Below are 20,437 nucleotides of genomic sequence, written 5' to 3' on the forward strand. Positions count from 1 at the left end.
GTTATTCATCTTTTCACAGAGACCGTTGGTTTGGGGGTGGTACGGTGTAGTCCTGATCTTTTTACACCCGTACAGATGGCAGAACTCCTTGAACAACTCGGCCTCAAAGGCTGATGTGACGCGAGTCACTACAGAAATAACAGTCTCAGAAGAGGAGAGAAAAGACTAATATTACTGAAAGAAATATAATATTAGAGCTACTTACTAGATAAAAATAGGGAGGTCAAACAATCCAAAGTCAAGTCCAGGAAGATGGCGCAGTACAAAAGGAGCAGACAAAAGAGTAGTCAGATAACAAGCAAATGGTCAAAATCCAGGTAAGGGAAAATAGTCAGGCTGGGTCAGGCACAGAGCACAGAGAGATCAGTTCTACACAGGTAATACCAAGTGTACAATTGACACTGGGTGAAGGAGCTACCATGCTTAAGTAGAAGAGTAATCAAGGGAAGTGAACACAGATGATTGCAGAAACAACCCAGCAAACCCAAAACAGACTGACAGCCTCCACACAATAGTAACCTAGCAGACAAGGAAAGTGTGGAGCCCGTGACAGCTGAGCCTTTATCAGTCAGCACCTGCTCCGGGTGTCCATGGGGCCTGCAGAAGTACGCCTGAAACGTCTTCACCGCCGTTTCTGCCGTCAGATCCTTGACGGGGGCGACCACCAGGAACCGGGAGTAGTGATCCACCATGATCAGGGCATAAGAATATCCTGACCTGCTGGGTGACAGCTTGACATGATCCAGGGCCACGATCTCCAAAGGTCGAGTTGTCTTGATGGGTTGCAGGGGTGCCTTCTGGCTGCTGTAGTCTTTTCTTCTGAGGCTACAGGGTCCACAATTCCGGCACCATCTCTCAATGGAACTGCGCATTCCTACCCAATAAAACCGACACTTCAGCAGGGTTTCTAGCTTCTTCCAGCCAAAGTGCCCCACTTGATCGTGGTAGGCCTCCAACACCATCTGGATGTCTGTCTTGGGCACCACTATCCATCTCATGGATCTTGGGATTGATGTACCTCCGGCACAGCTTCTCTCTATACTTGAACAGCCGGCTCTTCTCATTCCACAGCTGCTTGACTTGTAGAGACGCGTCCTTCTCCAAGGAGGAACCTTCCTGGGATTTCAGCTCTTTGATACGGCTGACAACCGGGTCGCTGTCCTGGGTCTCCTTCCAGCTGTGGTGAGGCAGGGGGTTTAACGTCTTACCACGTTGCCTCCTGGAGGCTCGTTGCTCGTGGACCATCCCATTCCAATGAAAGGCAGGTAGTTCAATCTCTTCCAGGTCATCCACTTCTTCTTCAGTGTCCGACTGGTGAGGCATCCTGGACAGGGCATCGGCGTTGGCGCTCTTGCGGCCCGCCCGGTACTTAATAGTGAATTGGTAGCTTGACAGCCGAGCCATCCATCATTGTTCCATGGCTCCTAGCTTGGCTGTTTCCAGATGAGTCAGGGGGTTGTTATCAGTGAAGGCAGTGAATTTACTGGAGGCTAGGTAGTGCTTAATCCGCTGGGTGATGGCCCAGACCAGGGCTAGGAACTCCAACTTGAAGCTGCTATAATTCTCTGGGTTCCTCTCGGTCGGGCGGAGCTTCCTGCTTGCATAGGCGATCACTTTTTCTCGGCCATTCTGCTTCTGACTGTCTGTAGTCAGGGTAGGCTAGGATCTCTTCGCCGGTCAGAATCTCCTTCATCACTTTAAAGGATTCAGCTTGCTCCTTACCCCACTGGAACGGGGGATTTCTGCCTTTCGCGGACTGTCCTACCAGGAGGTCTTGCAGAGGCACTGCTTTCTTAGTATAGTCCTTCACAAACCTCCGGTAATACCCGACTAGTCCCAGGAACTGACGTACCTCCTTGAGGCTCTTTGGCTCCGGCCATTTCTGGATGGCAGTGACCTTCTCCGGGTCTGGTGCTACTCCCTCTGGACTAACGATGTGCCCCAGGTACTGTACCTTTCGCTTGAGCAGGTGGCACTTTGAGGGCTTCAGCTTCATCCCATACTGAGACAGTGATTCAAATACCTCTGCCAGGTGCTTCAAGTGGTCCTCCTACGTTTTGGAGTACACTATTACATCATCCAGGTATAGTAGTACAGTCTCGAAGTTGCGGTGTCCCAGGCAGCACTCCATCAATCTCTGGAACGTTCCGGGGGCGTTGCAGAGTCCAAACGGCATACTGTTGAACTCGCAGAGTCCCATCGGGGTGGTGAAGGCCGTCTTCTCCCGATCCTCCTCAGCAACAGCTACTTGCCAGTACCCACTAGTGAGGTCAAGGGTGGAGAAGTAATTTGCAGACTTTAAGGCAGCCAGGGACTCCTCTATACGTGGTAAAGGGTATGCATCTTTATGTGTAATGCGATTTACTTGTCTGTAATCTACACACATTCTCATGCTTCCGTCCTTTTTCCTGACTAGAACTAGGGGAGCTGCCCAGGGACTACAACTATCCCTTACTACCCCTGCCTTCTTCATGTCGTGCAACATCTCCTTTGCCTTCTGGTAGTGTGCTGGTGGTATAGGCCTGTAACGTTCTTTGATGGGTGGATGGTCGCCTGTGGGGATATGGTGTTGAACCCCCTTAATCCTCCCAAAGTCAAGTGGGTGCTTACTGAATACCTGCGCGTATTCCTGAACCACCCGATGTACACCCTGCTTCTGATGGACAGGAGTGGTGTCTGTCCCAACATGGAGCTGTTGACACCAATCCTCCACCTGGGTTCCGGGGTCATTATCCTCCACTTCGTCTGGTGAGGCTAAAGACTCCGCCATGTGTATGGAGTTGTTATCTACAGTGTACACTTTGGCAACAGTGGCGTAGCGTGGTAATCTAACCTCGTCCTCCCCATAGTTTAGGAGGCGTACGGGCACCCTCCCATTGCGTACATCCACTACCCCTCTGGCAGTTAAGAGTGTAGGCCTATGTTCCGAGCTAAGGGGCTCTACTACCGCCTGGTAGCTCCGTCCTTTGAGACCTATTGCTGCTCTACACCAAATCAGCATTTCACTCATGGGGGTAATCACAATGGGCACTGGGTCTGTTACCCGTACATTACCAATTTCACCGCCTGTTAGCTTTACCTGTTGCTGGTACATAAGGGCTCGGATCTCTTTCTGGAGAGCCCTCCTCTGGCCTGGTCTTGCAGTGTCAGCTAGCTGTTGGAGCAAGAACACCACTTCTCCCAAACAGTTACTAACAATGTTTGTGCCAAGTACCATATACAAGTTTGTATCATCAGGATTAGTCTCTACTACAATTAGTCCCTGGTCCTTCAGTTCCACTCTTCCCACCTTTACTGCCACATCCTTAACCCCGATTAGGTTAAGGGGGAGGCCGTTTGAGGCATACACGGAAAGATTTGGAGCTGGCGGGCGTAGGTCGTCCAAGGACCAGAACCTTCTGTAGAGGACGTCAGGCATGATGGTTACCTGAGATCCTGTGTCCAGCAGAGCGTGTGTCGGGATGCCGTCCTGCACAATGGACAGGAAAGGTCTTCCTCCCACGAACCTGCTGTACCAGTCTGATGGGCCTGGGGAATCTACTCCTGGGTATCGGCCCTCGGCCCCAGGGTTTTCTCGTTTAAAGGACAGCTCTGGACGGTGTGACCTGTCTTGTGGCCACGGTAGCAGACTGGGTCCTTCGGCGGGCGGCGTTGGTCGCTGGTCCTCCCAGGGGGTGGCGTTATCCTCCTTCTCATCCAGGGGACATCTTCAGGGCTGTCGGCTAGCAGGATCCTTCCCTCGGCCTCGGGCTCCGTCCGCAGCTGCAGGGCACTCAGTACAGTGGCCAGGGTTTTGCTCAACTGAAGCACTTCAGAGCGCAGGCTGTCCAGCTCACTAGGGGACGTTGCTTGAACCTTGGCTTTAGCAGCCACCGGGGACAAGGTGGGTGTTGCAGGCACTGGGGTGGCCCCACCCTGGTAACATTGGATAGCATTTGTTTCCAGGGGCTGCAGTCCTTTTATAGCCATGTCCTTGAGGTTGTCAAAGGTGGCATCTAGATGATCCAGGGACCACCAACGCACAGTTCTGCTCTCCTCTGGAGACCTCAGTCCCCGGACAAACTGTTCCTTCAGCATTTTATTCTCTTTATCGATGCTGGTTGGACTAACCTATTTTAGAGCTCGTAGGGACCCTTGTAAACGCCAGGCATAGTCCCGAACACTGTCCTCCGGTTACTGAGAGCAATTGTAGAACCTCATCCGGAGGTCCGTCTCAGTACGATCCTCAAAGACTGTCTGTAACTTTTTAAAGATTGCGGACACTAACTGCTGGTCTGCGGCCGACCAGGTTTCCACTTCTCGCTCCGCAGCACCAGTCAATTGTCCTAATACAACAGCGGCTCTTTGCTTGCCTGTCATAGAGTACATGTCCAGAATACCGCATATTTTCCTTTTGAATCCAGACAGGGTATCTGGTTTGCCGCTGTACTGGGGGAGCCACTTTGCTCCAGGGATGTACGGTAGGGCCATGGGTATGACAGGGGTTACAAGTCCTGCTGGTTGAGCGGCTGATCAGGCCTGCTCAGCGCCGGGCGCGGATTGATTATCAGGGTCGCGAACCGGTACTTCGGCGTTGTGCTGTTCTTCGGACATTCTTGTGCCCCCCTAGCGAACCGTGGCCTACCTTCTTTTCTTTTCTTCCGGTAGGCCGCAGCTCCGCAGGTGACGGTCTGCTTCAGGACCTTGCGTCGCTTGCGTCCTACGTCAGAGTGCTCACCGAGGCTCCTTCCAGGACCTGGCGCTTCCTGGTTTGACGTCGAGTTGTGGGGCGTGTCCGGGGTTTCAGCAATTACGCCCCTTAGTTTCCCGCGGTTACGCCCTTCTTCTTCCCGCTCGGCAACACAGTAATGGCGGCGATCTTCACCACAGTTTAATACACAGTTCTTATTAAAGGCGCACAGTACCTGGTGGCAACGGGCACAACACTCCGTCGTTGCAGCGGGCACGGAAATCCTGTTCGTGACGCCAGAGCTGACGCGCCCCCTGGGCCGTGGGGTACTCGACAGCCGGGCCGATGGCTGCTTGCTGGGATTATCACAGTGGCTGGCCCGGTTCGTGACCCAGGGTGGTCAGTAAAAAGACAAAACAAAAGGGAAAAGTTTATATGGGATAGGGAAAATGTTCATGACGCCACCTGTAGATTCTGGTGAGGGTCGCCAGCGCTGCGGCAGTCCTCTGAGGCCGCTGTTCAGGCAGCTTAGTTGGGGTAGCTCCCTACAGGTGGAGCGGGGCCTCAGGGCAGCGTAGATGGAGGGATGCAGGACAGAGGGAGACCCAGCCGGGTCAGGGAAAGGATAGGCACACACAACGGGTTCACTTCAGTACCTTTACTGGTGGTGTTTCAGGCACGATCCAGGGCACTTTAGGGTGAAGGGTGCATTTCAGGACTCTCCCCAGTGAGCGGGTGTGGGGCCTCTGCGTTCCTTGCCTTTCCTTAGTAAGTTTCTGACCTGCCTGAAGCTAGGCCTAACTTGTTCTCTGTCCTGCACCTGCTGATCCTGTGGTAGGGCCTTCTGTTGGAGTACGCACTCCCTGGTTTCTGGGGTTTCAGTGGCTCCTGACCCTAGTTTAACAGTCAGCGTTTGGTATTCCTGGGACATGTAGTTCGCCAGGGGTTCCGGTTGATTCTGCTGGATATAAGGAATCCTTGCAGACGCGGACCCGGTGTCCGGTATATGGTTTTGGGGTGAGCTGGTAACGCTCCTCTGCCCCCTATGTTACTCTCCTTCCACTCGCCTTCGGCCACGTTCGGGCCCTGACTAGGCTTCACACGGGCAGTAGGCCTCGCTACTCTTCACAAAAGAGTCGGTACGCCTTAGGCTCACTAACCTGAGCTCGGTGAGTCTGGACTGTGCTCCGCTGCAGGCTAGCAACTGCAGGAGCTGGAACTGGCTCTGTCCCCTGAGGTAACTCTTCTCAGACTGTACTGGACTTCAGCTTTTCACAGACTGCCCCCAGACTCCAAGCAAAGTGAAGAAATCCCAGCACTCACGTGTATTCGATCAGTTCATTTATTCCACATGTAGGAAAATTACAACAAGACGTTTCAGCCCCTTGCAAGCCTGCAAGGCTTGCAAGGGGCTGAAACGTCTTGTTGTAGTTTTCCTACATGTGGAATAAATGAACTGATCGAATACACGTGAGTGCCGGTATTTCTTCACCATGCTTGTAATCTCTCCACGTGCACCACTATTACTAACGAGGACTACGGAGTGCCGACTATTTCTTTGTATTTGTCTTGCTCCCAGACTCCAGACTGAACTGCCTAGCTCCACCTTCCCTATTTATATCCCTAACGGGCTCCCTCTGGTGGTCTGAGGTGGAAGGTGGAGGTGTGTGAATGCTTATGAGGGCCCCTTGTGGAGGACTCCATCCATGCACCCCTCCGGGATATAAGTTGGTACATGTGCAAAGTGTAAGAGCACGTTCACACTGTGGTTATTTCACAGACAAAACCAAAGAAAAAACAGAGTGAGCATGTACCCTATAACAAGTAAATGAATAAATAGTAATAGTACAAATAAGTAACATAGAGTACTTAGTTAACGCTAAGCCAATAGCTCAGTATGTGCCTCCCATTAAAGGGGTTGTCCACTACTCGGACAAACCCTTTTCCATCCCTATGCTTCCCCCTTGTAAAATTATAACATAGAAGCTGTTCCAGCAGTGTTGACACTGGCTCTCCCGGGGATCACATGACATTATTATTATTATTATTAATTATTATTATAGTGCCATTTATTTCATGGCGCTTTACATGTGAAAGGGATATACATACAAAAACAACTACAATGATTTTTAACAAAACGTGGCGGCGACTGGTACAGGAGGAGAGAGGACCCTGCCTGCGAGGGCTCACAATCTACAAGGGATGGGTGAGGATACAGTAGGTGAGGGTACAGCTGGTCATGCAGCAGTATGGTGGAGCGGTGGTTACTGCAGGCTTGTCGGAAGAGGTGAGTCTTCAGGTTCCTTTCGAAGGTTTCCAGGGTAGGCGAGAGTCTGATGTGTTGGGGTAGAGAGTTCAAGAGTAGGGGGGATGCACAGGAAAAATCTTGTATGCGATTGTTGGAGGAGGAGATAAGAGGGGAGTAGAGAAGGAGATCTTGTGAGGATCGGAGGCTGCCTGCAGGTATGTACCGGGAGACTAGGTTAGAGATATATGAAGGAGACAGGTTGTGGATGGCTTTGTACGTCGTGGTTAGGGTTTTGAATTGGAGTCTCTGGGCAATGGGGAGCCAGTGAAGGGATTAACAGAGAGGAGAGGCTGGGGAATAACTGGGGGACAGGTGGATCAGTCAGGCAGATTTTTCATTGGGGCCCACAAGCTTCAAGTAACTTTACTATTTAGGGAGAGGGGGGTTAGTTGCAATTCGGGCACTTTCTTTGTAACGTCCTATTAGAATATATGGATGGACATTGTCTAAGTGAGATAAACCCGCTTAATCTCATATTTTGGTCTGGTATCTGCTATCACTTCTATAACATACAAGTTACACTATATAACACTTTATTCTTTTATGCTTGAAGGGAGGATTATGAGAAAAAGGCAGAAAAACTCCGCAGTAAGGTGAAAGAAGTCCTGAAATGTGACGCTCTGAAAAGAAACCCTTACGACCCTGTCGTTGTGCCACCGGTGGATTGTCTCCTGTCTTGTCTCTGCCTTGAAGCCCCGTGTAAAGATATAAAGTCATTCTGTGAAGTTCTGAAAAACTTCAAAGACTTGATAAAACCCGGAGGTCACCTTTTAATTTCTAGTGTATTGAATTCTACTTTTTATTACGTTGGTAAAAAGTGTTTTGGCTCAATGACCACGAAGAAGGAAGATCTGGAGATGGCCTTCAAAGAAGCCGGTTATCAGATCGAAAAAGCCAGATATGCTCCCCGGATTGATAACTCCCAAATGGATATTTCTAACTATGATGCTCACTATTTTATTCTTGCACGTAAACCAAAGTAATGCAAAATCTCCAACAGCCATTTTTTTTTGGGGGGGGGGTGGTAAACGCTAGTATACAATATATCTGCATGTCTTAATTTGTATATATAATTTGACATATCAGGAATTATGTGATTTGTCATTGGGTTGTGGCTGAAAAAAATAAAAAGATACTGGATAAATTCAGATAAATAAAATTCTCCACTTTTTCATACAGCAGTGTATTTCATAGGTGAATGTGGTAATAGGAGATGTGTCCACTATAGAACCCACCAACTTTGTTCTATTAGTGTATTAAAATACCCAAAAATAGGGATCCCCCACATTTTTTGGCTTGTAAAACACTTTCACAAGGTAGATGTGTGGCGCCCCTGTGGGTTCAGTCGCCACAGAGGTACTGCATCTCACCCACTCTCAGGTAAGGAGGGAGTATTACCCGGGACCCACCCACCTGCATCCAACACTACACCATTCCAGACCAGCAGGAGGGGCAAGATGCACAAATCCACTGCTGAGCCCTGTCCCTGGTTTAAAGGGGGGGAACCAAGAGAGGGGGAACCATGTAGTGGGTGGAAGAAGTAGTTCAGGGGAGCACCGTCAGTAGGAGGATAAGAAGAAAGGGAACCATCTAGAAACAGTCAGTCCTGCTCAGGAGAGCAGTGTAGGAGGTCCAGGCTCCTGGCTCCAGTGCTTGGAGCAGGAGTTGAGAGGAGAGAGGAGAGCGGGCCTAGTCTGAGAGGCCCAGGAGAGAGAGTGAGAGAGGAAGGGAGCAAAGGGAAGGTTCCAGAGACAGAGGGGATCCCAGGGGCACAGTGAGTGCAGGAAGCCACCCGTGCGCCCGAATTCACACGGACGTGGAGGGATCAGGCCGCAGAGGGGACCGGCCCCAAAACTAGTGGAGAACAATCAGGCTCAGCTAGATAACCGGAGGATACTGTGCTTTCAAGGTGCAGCTGCCCATTACCACAATTACATCACCAAAAAGGTGGCCGCATAGGGTCCAGGGGACTGCAGGTCGTCCGACAAGATCCGAGGCTACTGGCTTGGGACTCTGATTGTGAGGCGCAGGGCAGGAGGGTGAGAGCCAGCGCAGGGAAAATGACCGAGAAAGGAACACAGAACGGGGTCCCATTTAAGTACTCCTAAAATACCAGAGAGCTGCTGAACCCCTTCCTTGGTGAACGCAGGACGACGTGGGTGGTTATAATCTGGCAGTTGTAACCAGGAGCAGCGTGATATCTGTGCGTAAATCCTTGAAGACTGCACCCCACTGTGTCTGTGAATAATTGCTGCGCCATCACCAGCCCTGCACTACACAGCACCAGCAACATCTACATCATAACATCACCATTTACTGCCCTGGAGCTAAGCTCTGCCTGTGGAGAGCTGAACCAACTCTGCTGCGTCACCATCAGCTCCAGAGGATCTGCACCGCAGCGGCGGCTCCATATAGCCGCATACCACAGGTGGCGTCACGAACATTATCTATAAAAACTTTATTCCCCTTTTCTTTATTCTCCTTGTATTGACCGCCCTGGGTCACGGACCGGGCCGCTGCCACTGTGACATCCCCCAGCATCGACCGGCCCGGCTACCGAGTACCCCATGGCCCAGGGGGCGCGTCAGATGTATTAAACCACTGCTGGTAACCAAAGAGAAAAAAAATGTAAAAATTGTATCACACAACTTTGTTTTAGCAGCATAAATTGCCTCCAATATATTTTTCCACTTTGAGAACATAAGTGTTAAGAAACTGTTACATGTGTCTTTTGTTCTTGGTATTGGCTTGTTTCTTCAATTTTTCAGAATGCGATCCATTCATTATAAACTTGGCTGCTTTTGCATAAAGATTAATTGTGTTTTTTTTTTATTTCATTAATCAATAGTACACGTGAAAAAATAAGAACCTTTGTAATATATGTTAGAAAAATCTACTTCTTTCTCCTCCTGGACTGATCAAAATTCTCAATTCATGGGTAAAATGTGTCTTCAGGGAATACAGACTTTTCCATTACTGAGATAGGAGATGACGGCTGATGCTTATAAAGTTCTACGGAGAAATGTAATGTTTCAGGAGAACTTGCAGTAGAATGTCTGTGTGTTCCACTAGCTCCTCCCCCTCTGTCTGTGTGTTCCACTAGCTCCTCCCTTTTCCATACAATTTCAAAAGCACCAACTATCATCTCCTATCTCAATAATGGGAAAATCTGTCTTCACTGAATATAGATTTTACCGATTTCACCCATGAATTGAGAGAAAAAGATCAGTCCATGAGGTTAAAGAAGCAGATTTCTCTGATAAGAAAAACAATAAAAAAAAAAAATTAAAACAATAGTTACTCTTTAGGGGTTGTTACAGCTAAAAATAGCTTGCACAAATTGTAATGAAAATTGCTAATAGTAGTAGATCTTTCCAAATTCATGTTTAACACTTTAAAACTTATTAAATATTACTGTATATTACTAAGAATATTACTAATATTAGTGGTAGATATTAGTTCTGCGAAGGTTTTCTCCAGACGTCAGGATGAATTGATTGACTCACAGATGAGGTTTTCTTTCCTTTCCTTCTCCATCACTGGGGTTCAGATAAATCATTTGTTAGAAGCTGACTAAGAGATCTGTTTTTCTGCCTCCTCCTGTCTCCTTTGGTTTTAATAGGAGCAGTAACCTGATACCTCAGTGTGCCAGTAGACTGTCATAGTTTCGCCAAAAGGATATGAGCAATTTTTCAGAGTGAATAGTGCTTTCAGTAGGCAGGAGGAGGCAAAGAAGAAGCATGCAAGGACAGAAAGAAGCATATTTACCTAATAAGATAAGTTTCTTGTTTTGACTTTTACTATTGACATATGCAATGTTTGTTGAAATGCCAGCAATAATAAAATATGCCATCAATTTGCTAGTAGATTGCTACTATTAAGAGTGTCCTGATTATTAGTGATGGTAGTAAAACTTCATAGCAATATGGCTGTCTTTTATATCCTCACCCACTGATCACAGTTGTGCAATCACTTCCAGCATTTATGTACTTCTGCATCTCATTTTCTTTGCAGTGTCTCTTTTCGACAGTGTTACTAGTGATAATATAATATGCCATTATTTTGCTAATAGATTGCTACTAGTGATGAACGAGCATGCTCCTTACTCGAGATTTACGAGCATGCTCGGGTGTTTTCCGAGTATCTTGAGCGTGCTCAGGTGTTATGTTTAGTCACTCCGTGCTCATGATTTGTGACTGTTTGACAGCTTTAATACATGTGAGGGATGTGCAGCCGCTGTGAGGGCCTAGGGTACTCGGTAGCCGGGCCGGCAGTCTTTCAGGGAGGTCACGGTGGCAGTGGCCCAGCACCGTGGCCCTGGCCAAGCAGATGAGGGGAGTATTTACAGGGGATTTGTAGTCTTTATATGACGCCACCTATGGTGCCTGGTCAGGGATGACCAGCGCTGCTGTGTGGGCCCTGGGGGGATAGATGGTATAGCAGCTGAGATGAAACACTTCCCACAGGCGAAGCGGGCCCCCAGGGACTGAGAAAACTAATATGAAGGATGGCGGCAGGGGAAACAGGGTGCAGAGAGCAGGGTGGCAGCAGTGATGATAGTCACGGTGGTAGCACAGCTGCGGGGAGGTGCAGAAGAAGAACACGAGGAATGCAGTCCAGTTACCTTTACTGCAGAGAAAGCTGTGGAGTTCGGGGCAATGGTCACTAGGTCCAGGAGGGTCCGGTCAGCCTGGAAGCAGTCGGAGTCCGCCCCGTCAGGTGGGTTTGGAGGCCTACCTGCTGCACTTCTCCGTTGCGGGCCCCGCTGCCTGTGAGCTACTCTGCGGGCCCTCTTCTTCACTCCTGCTCTAAGCTCCGTACTAGCCGGGGGTGCAAACCTATAATGGGTACTGCCGTCACCTCACAGGTTTGTAGTGCAGCATGGTGGGAACCGCCCCAAACCACCTCAAACTTCGTCCCTGGGCGTGGCTACAGGGCACACAGACCATGGTGTGACCTGGTTCTTCGGCCACGCCGACGGTTTTTTTGAGGTCAGGGTTGGATGCGAACCACCCTTTTGTTTTGTTTTTTTTTGTTTTTTTTCATTGTCTTGGCCACACCTAGTCCTATGGCCCAATTGACCATTAACAGGTTAGTAAGTACACTTATTCAATTTAGCTTAGAAGTTCATATAGTAGTCTCTGTAGGTAGTTTACGCGTAGTGATTACTGAGTCTTACACTACTTAGTCCGGGTGGGCACAAGGTTTTTCAACATTTTAACTTAATATGTACATCTGCTAATGTAGCACCCTGAGGACTCGGCTGCTACAGGGGTATTGCACCTCGACCCAGAGGTGTGGTATTCCACTCCCGGGTAAGGATGGAGTGTGGAACTGAGCTTAGTAGGCTGCATGCACTACATACATCCCATTTCCGGGGGACAGAACAACGGTACTCCCACCAGCATATGTGCAGGTACGACAGCGTCTGTCCCTGGCTGGAGTGGGAGGGGGGTGGAACATCCCAGTAGTGTAGGGACAGATAGGGGGAGTAGTCTGGGTAAAGCTAGGAGCCCATTGAGTGCTGGTCACCTGGGTTCACACATAGAGGGAGTATATAAGGTGGGCACCATCTTAGAATAGGGTCTTTAGTCAGAGAGAGGAGGAGCAGAGCAGAGGAGCTCAGCCAGGAGGGCTGACAGGGAGCTGTGGCTCCGGCTGGGCCCAGCTCCAGAGCAAAGCCTGCAGTGAAGAGAGAGAGGAGGAAGAAAGGCCCAGAGAAGCAGAGACAGAGGGAACCCTAAGATCCCAGAATCAGACCAGAAAGGGTGAAGGGTTGGCAGAAGAGGGCACCGGATCCCAAGCTGGCGGAGGCAGAAGTAACCCTTAACCAGGAACCGGAGGTCGTGGGCAAGTTTTGCCACGACCCTCACCATATCCACCAGGAAGGCACACCACGAGTAGGGCCAGGGAAGCCAAAGAAGGTTCAACCACTAAGAGGCCCGAGGGAGCTGGACAGAGGTGGATCCCTGGTGGGGACGGCCAGGAGAAAGAGAGTGAGAGGGAAGCTCAGGACCACGCTCCGGAACTGCCTGGGGGTTAGCCGAGTCCCGCACCTGGTGGACGCAGCACGGCTCGGGTGGTCACTCAAGGCCAGAGTGACTAAAGCAACATCAGTGAGTAAAAACCCTGAAACTGCATCTCCTGACTCTGCCTCTCCTTCCTGCATCATCACAACCCCCATCATCCACACCTGCTGCCCTGAGGCCATACCCCTCCCGTTGGGGGTTATACCATCACTGCTGCACATATACCACCGGCCTCAGCGGACTGCTCTGCAGCGGCGGCTTCAAAGCCGCACTCAACGGGTGGCGTAGTCGACACTTAAACAACATCTACAAAGACTGCCACACACTTAGTTTGACACCCTGGGCACGGACCGAGTCACCGCCACAAGGACTACTACCCCCATACAGATCCGGCTCCGGGTATCCCTTGAACATGGCCCAGGGGGCGCGTCACTAACTCTTATAATACTCTATAAACCATGCTTGTAACGAACTGGGGTCTGACCTAGTGTACTACCCTGCGATCTATGTAACACTGGTGGTTCTGTCGACCTTTCTTGATCTGAGGTGTCTATTGCTTTTGTGGTAGGCTCACTTTGGGCTACACTACGGTTAGTATGACGTAGCACAGGTAGGCTTGGTAGTCTTGTACGACCTCTTTGACTCACCATAGGCACGACAGATTCGCCGCTAGCAGGGGGTAGATTCTCCTGATCCGCTGGTGATGAGGCATCTGTTTCTGAAGCCGAATGGTTTTCACGAGGACCCAAGGCGTCTGTTGTTTCTCGTGTAGTCATCGGTGGAAATGTCAAGATTGGTACTACCACTGCCTGGTTTACCTGAGTCCAAGACTGAGGAAATTCTCCTAATGCGGTGCGGACCTTCCCTTCAACCTCTTCCATCTGTTGAGGAGTGTCTTGACCTTTACCTCTGTCACACAGTTGATCCTGGCACACTTCAGGTGGTCTCTAGAAACAGCCGCAGAAGTTCTCCCTCCATCTTTAGTAATGAGGTAAACCTTACTGTTATCAAAGTGCGAGGGCAAGATGGTATACGGCTCAGTCTCCCACTGGTCATCCAGCTTATTGTAGCATCGGCATCTCTGCCCCGTACTAGGCAGAGACGCCGTCCCTCTCACCTACCCGCTCCTGGCGCGTCCTCCAGCGCTTCTCTCCCCTCTGCTTCCGGCACGCGCTCCTTCCCCGGCAGGGTGCTTAGGGCGCGCGCGCGCGCTCCCCCTCTCTTAAAGGGACCGCGCGCGCCGTCCTAAGGAGTCCCCGGCCAATTGCCGGAGGACCTCCCATATATAAGGCACCTCCTCCAAAATGGAGGTGCCCGAGCAATGTTGTTGCAAAGCCTTCACTCTGCTTCAGCCCTCAGGTTCCGTTGCCAGTGACCTGCCAGTCACCTGCCTGATTCCTGCCTGTTACCTGCCAGTCATCTGCCAGATTCCTGCTTGATACCTGCCTGATACCCGCTTACCAGCTTGCAAGCCTGCAGTTCGACGGTCTGCTCTCTGACACCTGTCAGTCTGTCTATGGACCAGCCTGCCCGCTCACCTGGGAGCGCTCACCTGTTACTTGCCTGCTAGCCTACCTGGAGGCTCTGCCGTCACTTGCCGTGACCTCCTGCCTGTCCAGAGACTCTTGCCCGCTCACCTGTTACTTGCCTGCTAGCCTACCTGGAGGCTCTGCCGTCACTTGCCGTGACCACCTGCCTGTCCAGAGACTCTTGCCCGCTCACCTGGGAGCGTCCACCCGCTACCTGTCTGCGAGTCTACCTGGAGGTTCTGCCGTCACTTGCCATGACCACCTGCCTGTCCAGAGACTCTTGCCCGCTCACCTGGGAGCGTCCACCCGCTACCTGTCTGCTAGTCTACCTGGAGGTTCTGCCGTCACTTGCCGTGACCACCTGCCGGTCCAGTGACTCTCGCCCGCTCACCTGGGAGCGTTCACCAGCCACCAGCCCGCTGCCCTTCTACCCAGAGACTGTCCCTGTCACTTGCCGTGACTACCTGCCCGTCTTCTCTGGGAGCCACCCGCTTCCTTACAAGGACTGCCCCCTTGTATAGTTGCACAGAGGTTTCACCTCCCAGACCCGTTACAGTTTGCTCAGTCCATGGAACCCGGTGGCCCCCAGATCTCCGATCTGCACCAGGAAGTCTTACGTCAGAAAACTCAGCAGGAGGTGGTACTGTCCTATCTACGGTCCATTAACTCTCGTCTAGGCGCATTGTGTGACTTGTCTATGTCTACCTCTGGTCCAGCCGTGCCCATTCCTGCGGTACCGCAATCCAGTCCCTTCATGGTACCCGACTATGGACCTCGGCTTCTGGCACCTCCACGCTTTGCCGGCGAACCTACTTTAGCTCGGGGTTTCATAAACCAGTGCACCCTGCACTTTGAGCTATTGGCATACCAGTTCATCTCCGACCGGGCCAAGGTGGCCATCATCATGTCCCATCTCACTGGGGAGGCACTGGCATGGCTAAATCCCCTGTGGGAGAGAGGGGATCCCCTGGTGTCCGACCTGCCGTCTTTCCTCGCTGCTTTCCGGAAAGTCTTCGATGAACCTGGACGGAAAACCTCTTCTGCCTCCTCTCTGCTACGTCTCCGCCAAGGGAGTCTCACCGTGGGCCAATATGCCATACGGTTCCGCACCCTCGCTTCTGAGCTTGCCTGGGAAAATGAGGCTCTGGTGTCCGTCTTCTGGGAGGGTCTTTCCGGTCGGATTAAGGACGAGCTAGCTGGTCGGGACATTCCTACCACTCTGGATGACCTGGTGTCACTAGCTACCCGGATTGGCATCCGGTTCCAAGAACGTGCCAAAGAGACTACCTGGGAGAGAGACTTTTCTTGCTCTGCTCCTACTTCCCTGAGACCTGCCTCTCAATCAGTCACTCCGCGGGCGCTCTCGCCTGAACCTATGCAGATCGACCAGACCAAGATGGTCAGATCTCGCCAAGAATCTCGCCGAGCCGAGGGAAGCTGTTTCTATTGTGGCAGTATGGAGCACTTCATCCGTTCCTGCCCGGAGAAGCCGGGAAACGCCAGTGTCTAGGACCGCTCGGAGAGGTCGTCCTAGACAAAAGTAAGCCCTCTCCGTCTCTGACTTTACCGGTCTCTATTGCTTGGGGAGAAAACCGTCACTTTGAACTCGCCCACCTGGATTCTGGAGCTGCTGGAAACCTCATCTCCCAGTCTCTGGTAGAGAGATACCGTATTCCCACCAAGTCCCTGGCTGAACCATTATCAGTCGCCTCCGTGGATGGAAGACTTCTTTCGGAGACCATCCTACTCGTCACTGAACCCATAACCCTGCAGGTGGGAATGCTGCACTCTGAGGAGATCTCATTCCATGTGTTGTCCGGACTTTCTCACTCCCTGTTGCTAGGTCTGCCTTGGCTCCAGACACACGAACCCGTATTGAACTGGCGATCCGGTGAAGTACTCCGATGGGGTCCAGACTGCCATAGGACCTGCCTGGTTCCGGTCCGCCCAGCTCGCCCTCCGCCAACTCCAGCTAATTTACCAGGTCTCCCGGCTCCTTACTGGCCCTATGCGGACGTCTTCGGTAAGAAGGAAGCAGAGACGTTGCCACCCCATAGGCCATATGACTGCCCGATCGACCTGGTACCTGGCACCACTCCTCCCCGTGGGCGTATCTACCCGTTCTCTGCAGCCAAGACCCGGGCCATGTCTGAGTACATTGAAGAGAATCTGGCTAGGGGATTTATCCGGAAATCTACCTCCCCGGCTGGAGCCGGATTCTTCTTTGTCAAAAAGAAAGACGGCTCGCTACGCCCCTGTATTGACTATAGAGGACTCAATCAGATCACGGTTAAAAATAAATACCCCCTTCCGCTCATCTCTGAGTTGTTTGATCGTCTTAAAGGCGCCAGGATTTTCTCCAAGCTGGATCTACGTGGAGCGTATAACCTGGTCCGTATCCGTCAGGGAGACGAGTGGAAAACAGCATTTAATACCCGGGACGGACACTATGAGTACCGTGTGATGCCCTTTGGTCTCTGCAATGCTCCCGCCGTCTTCCAAGAACTGGTCAACGACATCTTCCGTGACCTTCTTTACTCCTGCGTGGTGGTATACCTGGACGACATCTTGGTCTTCTCTCCGGATCTTCCCACACACCGGAGGGATGTTCGTCAGGTCCTGCCTAGTCTCAGGCAGAACCACCTCTATGCTAAATACGAGAAGTGCCTTTTTGAGCAGACCTCTCTTCCTTTCCTGGGCTATGTTATCTCCCAGACAGGCTTGCGAATGGATCCCGAGAAGCTCTCTGCTGTCCTAAAGTGGCCCCGTCCGGAGGGCTTGAAGGCGATACAGCGATTCCTGGGCTTCGCTAATTATTATCGTCTCTTCATTCCTCACTTCTCGTCACGGACTGCGCCCATATCTGCGCCCATATCTGCGCTCACCCGTAAGGGAGCAAATCCCAAGGTATGGTCATCCGAAGCTGAGGAGGCCTTCCTTTCCCTGAAACAAGCCTTCTCCTCTGCCCATGTGCTGCACCGTCCGGACTGCAACAAACAGTTCTATCTGGAGGTTGATGCCTCCTCCTCTGGAGCCGGAGCGGTGCTCACCCAGAAGTCTTCCTCCGGGAGAATGGTAACCTGCGGCTTTTTCTCTAAAATCTTCTCCTCCTCTGAGCACAATTACTCCATAGGAGACCGAGAACTGCTTGCCGTTAAATTGGCGCTGGAGGATTGGCGTTACCTGCTTGAAGGGGCTCTATACCCGGTGATCATCTATACGGATCACAAGAACCTGGCATATCTCCAAAATGCCCAGAGACTTAATCCACGTCAGGCCCGGTGGTCTTTGTTCTTTGCCCGCTTCGATTTCATCCTTCATTTCCGCCCGGCGGACAAAAATGTCAAAGCTGATGCCTTGTCCCGATCCTTCCTGTCCTCCGACCAAGAGGAGGAGCCTATGCACATTATCGACCCCTCCAAGGTGATGAATGTGGCCCCCTTGGATTTGACTCGTCTTCCACCCGGCAAGACGTTCGTGGCGCCCCCAGACCGTGAGAGGGTTCTTCGCTGGGGTCATTCTTCTAAACTAGCTGGCCATGCCGGCCAAAAGAAGACCTTCCTACTCATTTCCCAGCATTACTGGTGGTCTACCCTGCGTAAGGATGTGGTAGACTTCGTCTCTGCCTGTTCATCTTGTGGCCGCAACAAAATTCCCAGACACTTACCAGCTGGTCATCTCCTGCCGCTTCCCATACCTGTTGCCCCGTGGCAACACATCGCTATGGACTTCATTACCGATCTTCCTGTCTCTGCCGGGTGTACTGTCATTTGGGTGGTCGCGGACCGCTTCTCTAAAATGGCCCACTTCATTCCCCTGCCTGGTCTTCCGTCTGCACCTGAGCTGGCTAAGGACTTTATTCGCCATATCTTCCGTCTCCATGGCCTACCCCTCCACATCGTGTCGGATCGAGGGGTTCAGTTTACCTCACGCTTCTGGAGAGCCACATGTAAACTGCTGGACGTCACCCTGGACTTCTCCTCCGCTTACCACCCTCAGTCCAATGGTCAAGTGGAGCGGATCAATCAGATCCTTACCAGCTATCTCCGGCACTTTGTTAATGCCCACCATTCAGATTGGGTGGACCTCCTTCCTTGGGCCGAGTTCTCTTATAATAACCACGAGAGCGAATCCTCTTCCAAGTCCCCATTCTTTATTGTCTATGGCCAGCACCCCCGGATTCCGCTTCCTGTCTCCGTTTCTGTGGACAACCCTGCTGCGGAGTCTCTTGTCAGCAAATTTTCTACTATTTGGGAGAGTACCAGGTCCGTTCTTCTTCTGTCCTCTGAGCGGATGAAGAGATATGCTGATAAGAGACGTCTGGATCCGCCTCAATTCCGTCCGGGAGACAAGGTTTGGCTCTCGTCCAAACATGTGCGGCTCAAAGTACCCTCCTTCAAGTTGGGCCCTCGATTCATCGGTCCCTTCGAAGTCCTCAGGCAAATTAACCCTGTGGCCTACAAGTTAAAACTCCCGGCCACCCTACGGATTCCCAACTCTTTCCACGTATCTCTCCTCAAACCCGTTGTCTTTAACTCTTTTTCCAATAATCCAGGTGCCCCTCCTGCTCCGGTTTCCGCTGATGACGTCTTTGAGGTAGAGAGTATTCTGGCCTCTAAGAGGGTAAGAGGAAAGACCTTTTTTCTGGTAGATTGGAGGGGGTTTGGTCCTGAGGAGAGAACTTAGGAACCCAGGGAGAACATCAACTCCCCGCTTCTCCTTGAAAAATTTCTTTCTGGCCAAAAAAAGAGGGGGCCTAAAGGGGGGGGTACTGTAGCATCGGCGTCTCTGTCCCGTACTAGGCAGAGACGCCGTCCCTCTCACCTCCCCGCTCCTGGCGCGGCGTCCTCCAGTGCTTCTCTCCCCGCTGCTTCCGGCACGCGCTCGTTCCCCGGCAGTGTGCTTAGGGCGCGCGCGCGTGCTCCCCCTCTCTTAAATGGACCGCGCGCGCCGTCCTAAGGAGTCCCCGGCCAATTGCCGGAGGACCTCCCATATATAAGGCACCTCCTCCAAAATGGAGGTGCCCGAGCAATGTTGTTGCAAAGCCTTCACTCTGCTTCAGCCCTCAGGTTCCATTGCCAGTGACCTGCCAGTCACCTGCCTGATTCCTGCCTGTTACCTGCCAGTCATCTGCCAGATTCCTGCTTGATACCTGCCTGATATCCGCTTACCAGCTTGCAAGCCTGCGGTCCGACGGTCTGCTCTCCGACACCTGTCAGTCTGTCTATGGACCAGCCTGCCCGCTCACCTGGGAGCGCTCACCTGTTACTTGCCTGCTAGCCTACCTGGAGGCTCTGCCGTCATTTGCCGTGACCACCTGCCTGTCCAGAGACTCTTGCCCGCTCACCTGGGAGCGTCCACCCACTACCTGTCTGCTAGTCTACCTGGAGGTTCTGCCGTCACTTGCCATGACCACCTGCCTGTCCAGAGACTCTTGCCCGCTCACCTGGGAGCGTCCACCCGCTACCTGTCTGCTAGTCTACCTGGAGGTTCTGCCGTCACTTGCCGTGACCACCTGCCGGTCCAGAGACTCTCGCCCACTCACCTGGGAGCGTTCACCAGCCACCAGCCCGCTGCCCTTCTACCCAGAGACTGTCCCTGTCACTTGCCGTGACTACCTGCCCGTCTTCCCTGGGAGCCACCTGCTTCCTTACAAGGACTGCCCCCTTGTATAGTTGCACAGCGGTTTCACCTCTCAGACCCGTTACACTTATGAGTTCTCCGCTTCCTTTTCAGCACCTGTTCTCCTGGTGACAAGGGAGCGGCAGGGGCTTACTGATTGTAATCTTTCTCTTGTTTCTGTCTGGCTCGCAATAGACTCTCTTCCACACACTGTTGGACTTTACGGTACTTTAGCTGTCTTTCAGTGTCCCAGTCTGTGTCTGGCTGTACTACTGTATTA

General features: G+C 51.8%; 1 protein-coding gene and 1 long non-coding RNA gene across 2 annotated transcripts in view; one reads left to right on the top strand and one right to left on the bottom strand.

Annotated features, from left to right (window-relative positions):
* Positions 1–9,407, top strand: part of LOC141172616 (nicotinamide N-methyltransferase-like) — a 55,340-nt gene extending 45,933 nt beyond the window's left edge. Inside the window, exon 4 of the mRNA XM_073657018.1 lies at positions 7,531–9,407. Within this exon, the coding sequence (XP_073513119.1) occupies positions 7,531–7,960 (430 nt within the window). The 3' untranslated portion in view covers positions 7,961–9,407. The remainder of the gene's footprint in view (positions 1–7,530) is intronic.
* The window catches only part of LOC141172618 (uncharacterized), a 126,909-nt gene that overhangs the window by 56,192 nt on the left and 50,280 nt on the right, over positions 1–20,437 (bottom strand). The window lies entirely within an intron of this gene.

Source organism: Phyllobates terribilis, unplaced genomic scaffold, assembly GCF_046119375.1.
Source record: "Phyllobates terribilis strain yellow unplaced genomic scaffold, ASM4611937v1 Scaffold_12__6_contigs__length_324123572, whole genome shotgun sequence".
Taxonomy (NCBI): Eukaryota; Metazoa; Chordata; class Amphibia; order Anura; family Dendrobatidae; genus Phyllobates; species Phyllobates terribilis.